Source organism: Populus trichocarpa, chromosome 5 (assembly GCF_000002775.5).
Source record: "Populus trichocarpa isolate Nisqually-1 chromosome 5, P.trichocarpa_v4.1, whole genome shotgun sequence".
In the NCBI taxonomy this organism is placed as follows: Eukaryota; Viridiplantae; Streptophyta; class Magnoliopsida; order Malpighiales; family Salicaceae; genus Populus; species Populus trichocarpa.
The window spans coordinates 10,534,487-10,543,998 of record NC_037289.2 but is presented as its reverse complement, the minus strand read 5'-3'; the positions used below and the strand labels follow the sequence as shown (position 1 = coordinate 10,543,998).

The window sequence follows — 9,512 nt, the reverse complement described above, 5'->3', positions numbered from 1 at the left end:
CGCCGGTGGTAAAGACTAAAATTTTAGGGCTGGTGGAAATGGTGTTTACCATGTGGCAGGGAATCCTTGATAGCCAGCTTGCATCTTCATCGCCATATCAAATGTTATTCTGTTAAAAAAACCACTAGTAAAATGGATCTTGGTACTGTTGTCGAAATGAGCAGCCCAAGTTCCACTTTATTAAAAGGACTGTAGTGTGACGTGTCAGAGAGGAAGAAGCAGAGGTAGGGATGAACATTTTTAGCCACTAGTCATCTTCATGACTTCAACGCAGATAAGTAAAAGCAAGTAAATACGGAGAGGATGCCCGTTTAGCAACCCCGTAAAAGTACTGATTACTTTCAATCTGATGCTCAACGCCTATTTATTACAACCCACATGAAACTATATCACATATTCTACAAAATTTCTTGCATAAATTATGTTCTATGGCTAAACATCGCAATAAAAAATCAGGATGATGATCGTATGAGAGATTGAGCACATGAAAGAAAATACAAACAAGTTACTACACGCGCTGCTAGTTCCCTTCCAAGCATACTGGTGCTGATATTCTTCAAAGCACATTTCCATAGCAGCAACTTTTCCTTGGGGAAGGAAGGAACCGATAATTTTCAAGGCCAGATTTCCTTCCTGAGCAGTTGAGAGAAGAGCGAGCCAAAAATTCTCCTCATTTAGACATCAGCCAAATGGGGAAGGAACAGGCCCTGTGAGTGCATCTGATCTTTTAATACTTCCCATTCCACAGATTATGCATCCAGGTGCAGAGAGAGCTGAAAATTTGGCTCTGCAGAGATCACACACATCGTATCCGATTGTTGAAAGACGGCTGAGCGTGGCAGCACAGAACTGGGAAGGATCTTCCAAAGGATCAATAGACTTATTGGACAAACCCCTATGAACGCACATGTTAATCAGGCTTCTCAACTCATCCTGCTTACTTGGTGGAGCTTTGGACAGGAGCAGCTCAAGCATCTGCTTGGCATATGCAAAGTTCTGCACTTCCATATTTCGCATGATGGCGGTTCGGAGGCAATTTATTCGGTGCCTTGCCAGTAGAGGCAAAGAACTCAGATGCCTTGACAATCTAGCCATCTCACCCCTTGCACTGAGTGCACTTGGGCCTTGCACTTTCTGCAGCCGTGCAATTTCCTGCCCAAATGATACTAAAGCATTATTTTTGCTGACATTGAGAAAGGGACCTCGAATGCTAATGCTAAATGATGGCAAATAATTTAATAAATGCATTGATAGAGCATAACTTGGCGAAAGAGATTCATGCAGTTGAGAAAAAAAGGACTGTATCGAGTAGATCTGTAATGAACATCAATGAAAGTATTGGCAATCACAGATCTTGTTTTAATAGACTCTAGGAAATTACAAAATTATATTTCAGTCCCCTGGTTTCAATTCAAACCCAACCAGCTTGAGTTGAGCCAAAACTGGTCAGCCAGTTAACGATGCATATTTGTTGGTAATAAAAACTGTTTTTGGATACCAGAATTTAAATGACATCAAAGTACCTTGAGAAGAGTTACTGCTATCTTGTACTGAGCACAGATGGTTGCTTGAGCTTTGATATCAGCTCCACGAGAGTTATCCTTAGCTAGTGCCAGGAAAGCTTCATCAAAACAGGACAGGGCATCAGGTAGTTGATTCTGTTCAAGGTGTGCAAGTCCAGTCTTGAAACATACAGGTGCAGCTGCCCCTCGGGGAACCTATCATGAGCCAAGCCACAAGAATAAAAACAGTGAGCTGGATAAGGCAAGCTAAGAAAAAAAAGGAAAAAATCAAAGATAAGAAACTAAAGCAAAAAAAACTCGCAGATTCACCTGTCCAGGTCTCACAGATGACGGCGGAGATGCAGGGGCAGGAGATTTTCCTGAATCTGGAACTCCAAGAACACTAAGATCAAGAGGAGGTGTAGAAAGCTGGACCTGAGGTACTTGAACTTGAGACTGAGGTGGAATGGCAGCCTGACCAGAAGCTTGTGGCGGGACACCACCATCAACAAGTCCAATGGACACAAATGAGGCAGCTAGTTGAGATGGTTGTGGTGAAACACCACCATCAGGAAGACCAATATCAGTCACAGAAGCAGCAGCTGGGTTGGGTGCTATATTGTTCCTTCCAACCCCTTGAGAAATTTGATCCAGTTTTGCAAGAAAAGTTCCTGGAGGAGGCAATGATGCTGCAACTTGCAGGGAAGGTATTGTGTTCTGGAAAAAGTCTTCTGGGATAGGTCCAGTTGTAACTCCTCCACCCATGACCATCAGACCTGGTTGTGATACTGGCACTGTCTGCGTTAAGGGATCAGTACCAAACAAATCAGCAGGGGCAGTGCTAGCTGCATTTGCACTAGTAGGAGGTTGGGATAAAATCTGACCAAGATCCTGGGAGCCAGTTAATGATTTTGTCCTCATAGGTGGGCCTAAACCATCACCAAGTTTAAACTGCCTTGTAGCTTCTTTGATCTTGTTGACATCCACTGTAGTAGATGAAACTGGCTTATCCCGAATTCTAATTTGCAGCTTCTTTGTTTTTGACACTCCTTCCTCATCACTGCTGCTACCATCAGTAGCACTTCCATACATCGTTTTCTTGAATTCCTCTTCTGCTTTTGCCTGTTGATCGGCAGCAGAGGTACCTGCGTGTTTAGTAAGAGTTTCCAGACCCATCAAAGCATCAAGCTTCACATGACCAGCAGGCAGACCATTTGACTTGTTGGAAATGGATTTAGCTAAGGAATTGGGAAGCCCATTTGGCTTATTGTCACCTGCAGGGATAAAAGCTTTGACCAAACTATCTTCCCTTACTTCAACAACATTGCCTCTTCCTTTAATTGAACCCAGGTAAACACCGATATGGTCAGTAATAATGGCTGGTATGGTACCATCATCAGTCTTCATGTATGACATCACTTCTCCAGCCAGCTCCCACTGAGGTACACTATTCAAATTAGCAGGAGTTTTAATTTCCCAGTTCCCACCACCCCATTCAGGACCTTTGGGAACCATGCTTTCAGCAGCAAAGTTGGCAAAAATGCCTTGTGTCCAGCCAGTAGAGCGAACTCGTAAAATCCTTTCACAGTACCGCCTCAACTCTGAATCCAAACCTTCTTCTTCCAGTTTCTGAGCAAGACACCTCATGGCACTGGGGTTAAGGTGGCATATAAACAAATCAAGCATGCTTTCATAATCTGCAATGACCTCAAAAGTTTCTTTTGCACTATCAAACTGACCATACCTGCAATTTGAAATTTACAAGTTGTTTATAGAAAGAAAAAAAAAATAGAACCAAAGAAAGAAAGAGCTATTCAACAAGAACTATACCCCACAACAGATAACCATCATCACAACTTAAATCAGAACAAATGAAGTTCACATTCAGCACATCAATACAATGAGAATCTTCGATTGTAAGATGAAAATAAAAACACCTGTTTCTAAATACTACATTCACATTCACAATACTACAAAAACAAAGCGCAACAGTACTCAGATCTAATGTTTTAGGCAACACAAATTTTAATCTGCAAAAAGAATATCATGAAACATGAAGAAAAATTCACTTTGGCTAAAGATTTTCTCTAGCAACTTCAAATTGTATTCATTCTAGAATGAATGCACCACTAATGATTCCAATTCCCTGTTCACTCATGTGGAGGGGAGAGAAAACAAGAATGAGAGAACAAAGACCATTTTGATTATCATGAAAGTTGTGGGAAAATGCAGTGGACTAAAATGGTTACCAAAATGTGAAGCAATCTTTAAAATATTCTTCACCCAAAACAATAACCAAGAAGTACAATTCCTCACATGAATGGGCTTGGTCTAGACGATTCAAAACTCAAACCTGTCATCAAAGACTATTTAAGAGGAATGGAGAAAATTAAAAGTGTGTCAACCATCCATGTTTGTTCAATGGGCACATTAATTGGATAAAGGCGTTCCATAAAACAGCGTGGAGGACATTTTTGAGAAGTTGTATTAAAGTTACAGAAACGAGCATACTAGTAATGCAAAAACCACATATATGTTGTCTGGGAAAAAAAAAAATCAGAGAACTGTGATAGATTTAACAGAAAAAGTTCAAACGATAAAGAACAGATAAAAAAAATGTAGATTATTGACCTCCATTAAAAAAAAAAAAGGCTAATAGAAATCTATTCAAATTATCCTAAAATAAATGTATTTGATTTAGATGACCTTAAGACTCAAATTTTGTCAAAACTAATATAGGAAAGAGTGAAGAAACTGTTGAAAAGAGACCCAAACACCAAAAATCTTGTTGGCACATGCAGAGAATGCCAAAAAGTTCTCGAAAAGAAATAGGCAATTGCAAAAAGGGAGAACGAATGAAAGATAAGAAAGTTGCAGGAGTTTAGAGAAAAGCAATCACAAAAAAGTGAGGTGATTGACACAAATAGTTCTGCAAATGACCTACAACCTCTAGAATGTTGTTCGCCGAAACATGACTTGATAAAGATATCACACCTTGACAGTCTCGCCTTACAAACATCCATAACAATCAAAAAGTACCAATCACTGTGCAGATAAAACATTGATGCACAAGCAAAAATATTTTTCATCTGCTTACTTGATACAGGCATATCCCAACTGTCGAAACCGGTGGAATAAATGCGAGGTTGGAGGACACTTTGGATAATCTCTAGAACGCAAGAACTCATCCTTCAAAACATGTAAAGCAGTAGAAAAACGGAGAGCTTTGATAGCATATACACCCCGCAGCACCTGGGTTTGTCATACAACATGTTCAGAAACAATTTAGATGAAAACAAAAAAGTGGGAAGTACTACATCAGATTTCACTCACCTGAGTGAACTGTGGACCAGCTTGAGATAATGAAACTGCAAGATCTCCGCAAACAGGAGGACCTCTAGCTAGAATATTGAGAGATCTTGGTGTGATACGCAAGCTGTCAAACCTTCGTTCAGATAACACACTAGAGAAGTCAGGTTTCTAGCATTCATGTGCAGCAACAAGCTAATATTGCAGAAAAATGTATGAGAAGTGCAAAAGGTCATAATTCATATAGCATTGGGAACAAGATTTTGTTTCATGATTCAAATAAATGCCACTGGACACAAAAGATAGCTTGTGCAAAAGAGGGGAAGCAAAACCTTGATGTTATTTGGTACAGTATTTCTGACAGATCAAGCTTCTGCTCAAAAGTTTGTTGCATTGTGGCAAATCCAATAAGAAGAGGTTCAAGGAGTCCAACAAGACAGCTCTTAATCTCAACCCCTTTCTTTTGTCTGGGATTAACATCCGTTGGGTTAGCAAGCAGCAATCTATCATTCAGAGCACCAACCAAAACTGCACAGACAGAGTAATACCAATCAACAGGAAGATAATAGTGCATGCTAGAGTTGCAATAATGGCATAAATTGACTTCTGAGAACACCAAACTATGACAGCAAAAGGACTAACCATTCACAATACAAATAGATATGTACCTGCATAGGGCATGCTAACAGAAAGAATTGTCCTCACAATTCCATCCCAGCCAAGCACGCTAATTGCAGTGGCAGTAGAAAACAGAAGAGCAGGTCCAAGCAATAAAAGGGATCTAAAGTGCACGTAAGTTAAGTGTTCAAAGAAATATGATACTTCAATTTTATCATTAAAATCATCAATAAAAGAGACCACTTCCATCATAAAAATTTTCTTTTTTAGGATATTGAAGGAAGTCCTTTATCAAATTTTGTGGAACAGCTTGCCAGTATGTCAAGATCCACTGAAACCATAAGCACCCTGTGTGTGGTTAGTATCCCAGCAACGTAGCCTCGAAGAGTTTCTTGCCAGTGCACCTATAGCAGCAATTAACAGTGCCATGGTTTTCAGTAAATAAATTCAAAATTTAAAACATCTTTGCACATTCATGTCACGGCACACAGTGATTTTCAACCAATCAAAACCAAATAAATGGTTGATATTGCATAGTCAGTGATTAAAAAGTTAAGTTTCAGGCTTTATATAATCAGCGAGTTTGAAGTCTATTTTCTTGATGCAACTATATAAAAAAATGCATCGATTGTCAAACTGAATACATATTAGTAAGGTGATAACAATGTACTCTCTGTTACTTTGGCCTAATTGTGATAAAACTTGAAAGTGGCAGTTTGATCACGGCGACAACAGTATGGGACTCTTGTTTTAACCTTTATTATTGGTTTCCCTACAATTGGTGTTTGTAGAAAGAGAAGCTGCATGAAAAACTATAACCATATTCATTATGTTCATTAAATGCAAATCTTATAAAAGAACAAGTCAGGATGTAAAATATGGAGTATATTTTATACAAGACCTTTGCCCACACCAATCAAATGCAGCATGCCTGGGCCACTGCAATGACCAAGCATGTATTCGTGTTCATTAAATGCAACACAGTCTTCAAAAACACAAGTCAGGATGTAAAATATTGAGTATATTCTATACAAGACCTTTGCCCACACCAATAAAATGCAGCATGCCTGAGCCACTGCAATGACCAAGCATGTATTTAACCAACCATGGGCAGTAACTAAAATTAAAACTGAATACTGTATTATAAAATCTACTCAAAGTTGATTGACTGCAACCTGAACTAATCTACTACAGAAATACATGTTGACCATAGGCCCATATGCATACAGGTGAGGCAGGCTCTCCAAATCAAAATGATGTGTTTTAGGACAATACAATTCTGCAGGTTTTTTGCAACATTGACAATCAGGGATCTTTTAACTGTAAACAACTACGATCCAGCTTTTTCACAGCAGCACAGCTATTTTTTGACATTTTGCTTCAGACAGCATTCCCTGTGGAGCACAGTTCAGTACTCACAGTGAAAAGGATCGGTGATGACTCTGTTTAGTCATTGGGGGATAAGAACAGGAATTTGCTTCTCAATTAAGGCTCAACTATATCCATGGTCTTTTTTTTTTCTTTGGCATTTTGTTTTGAAACAATAAATCTTATGTTTTGCTCGGAAAATTAAATTATTTACCTGGAGTACAATCTCATTCATTTTCAACTCATTTTAACGACTCTTGTATTCAACTTAGTTGATCTAAAATCCTAGATCTGGCGATCCTTTTTAATCTAAAAACAAAATCTTTGTCTATAGCTCGGTTAACCTAAAATATTAATCCGGTGATTCCATTTAACCAAAACCAAAATCTTTGTTTACAGCTCGGTTAACCTGAAATCTCAATCTGCTAATTTTTTTAACTAGAACAAAAATCTTTGTCTACAACTTGATTAACCTGAAATTCCAATCTGGCAATTTCATTTAACCAGAACCAAAATCTCTATTAATGGCTCGGTTAACCTGAAATCTCAATTTGGAGATTCCCTTTAACCAAAACCAAAATCTTTGTACATAACTCGGTTAACCTAAAATCTCAATCTAGCCATTCCCTTTAACCAGAATCAAAATCTCTGTCCACAACTCGATTAACTTGAAAACACAATCTGACAATTCCCTTTAACCAAAACCAAAATCTATGTCCACACAGCTTGGTTAATTAGAAACCCCAATCTGGTGATTTCTATTAACTAGAACAGAAATCTATGTCCATTGCTCAGGTAACCTCAAATCCTAATCTGGCGATTCCTTTTAACTAGAATAAAAGTCTTTGTCTTGTGCTTGGTTAACATCAAATCCTAATTTGGATATTCTTTTTTACTAGAACAAAAAATAATATCTTGTACTCGGTTAACCTGAAATTCCAATCTTGGAATTTTCTTTAACCACAACCAAAATATATGTCCACAACTAGGTTAACCTGAAATCCAAATTTGACAATTCTCTTTAACTAGAACCAAAATCCAAATCTAGCGATTCTCTTTAACTAGAACCAAAATATCTGTCTGGAACTTAGTTAACCTGAAATCCTAATCTGGCGATTCCTTTTAACCAGAATCAAAATCCTTGTTTGCAGCTCGGTTAACTTGAAATCCTAAATTGTTGATTCCCTTTAACCATAACCAAATTCTCTTTAGTTCTCTCCCTTTAATACCACCTCTCATTTTGAATCCTTCTTTTCTTTTGCCATAACACCTCATCAGAATATATGAAATCCCTTCGGTTTCTACACTGCCGAAAACCTTTCTGATGGCCTATGGTCTCATCCTTAAAACCACCATCACCAATATCATCAACGTCTTTCTAAAATCCTCATAATCAGCCCACCTTGGCCTTTCTGCCCCGCTGCCATATTTTGATTTCAGTTCAGTCTCAACCTTACTCACGTCTTGGTTACATGTTCCAGCCACGTTACCATGTTTTCCACCTTTTCAAGTCTGTCACACACGTTTCCCATCACGAAATTCATTCTTTCCATCATCTTCGTCATGGCTTGCATTTGGAACTTAAGTTCACCCTCGGGAGGGGGTTGTGTGTTGTTTTGATATGACATACTAGTACCTGCAAAATTTGGTTAATGGTAAAAAAAACCTCACATCGCTCGTGTTTCGCTCAAGCACTCTTAATATCCTTAAACACCCTTACGGAAATGAAACCAACACCAAATATAACCAACTTAGTAGCGGAATCCAAATATGTAAATATGACTCAATAAGCAATAAAACCCAGAAAACAAGCAAAACAAAATTGCGATGATAGTCTCGCGAGTAGCAAAACGAATCTATCCGAAATATGAACGAAACTAAAAACTTGAATAAAAACAGAAATGGAATATGCAAAATGATGAAACAACACCCAAATATGTTAGATCTATTAAAAATATACTACAAGAAACAAAAGCAACAGAAACAAAGCGAATTTCAAAAGTTGACGCAAAACATACTCATGTACGAAAAGTTAAGTCTGAATCTAGAACCTAACGTAAATGATGTCCAATTGAGTTAAATTTCAATTATAGTGTGATTTCAACCCAAATAGACAGGATATAAAATTTGAGCAATTTACGATAAGGTTTGATATACTGATGCAAAAACGTTATGAATCAAACTTGATTAGACCCGAAATTGAAAACCAAAGGAAACGATATCCAATTGACCCCAAAATTAATATATGGTGCGATAAGGACCCCAGTAATCAACGTATCATCTTTAAGTTAATTCCGAGTTGATTTGATCCAATTTTCCCTTGTTTAGTTTTCTGTGGCAGAAACCACTAAACGTCTTTTTGAATAATTTTTTTTTTACTTTTTTTTATGCTATTGATATTTTCTGGACAGTAACAGATTAAAATAATAGTTTTTTTTTTATTTTTTTATTTGCTGCAAAATCAAGGAGAAGAAGAAATTGCACACGAAGGAATTTTTGCAGAAACAAAAAGAAACAAAAATTTCAGAAGGATATAACCTGATTAATGGAGTCAAGATCTGATACCAAATGATGCGAACCTCGTGATCACGTGGTCACACAACCAACATGTAAAGACATCAATTGCCGGAAAGCCAAGTAAATCAGGTTTGATAGGAGTGTGACACAAAGATAACTTGTACCTAGGCACCAGCACTATTGGAAACAGAAAACTCC

At 37.9% G+C, this 9,512-nt stretch overlaps 1 protein-coding gene across 1 annotated transcript; it reads right to left on the bottom strand.

Moving 5' to 3' along the window:
- Positions 1 to 279: 279 nt before the first annotated feature.
- Positions 280 to 7,034, bottom strand: LOC18099548 (uncharacterized). Its single transcript, XM_052452738.1, has 9 exons — positions 7,012 to 7,034; positions 5,705 to 5,833; positions 5,480 to 5,597; positions 5,144 to 5,339; positions 4,836 to 4,938; positions 4,600 to 4,754; positions 1,833 to 3,246; positions 1,524 to 1,718; positions 280 to 1,152 (listed from the first exon to the last, which is right to left on the bottom strand). Exons 1-9 carry the CDS (start codon positions 7,030 to 7,032, stop codon positions 682 to 684), a joined length of 2,802 nt encoding a protein of 933 aa, XP_052308698.1. The 5' UTR covers positions 7,033 to 7,034; the 3' UTR covers positions 280 to 681.
- Positions 7,035 to 9,512: the final 2,478 nt, after the last annotated feature.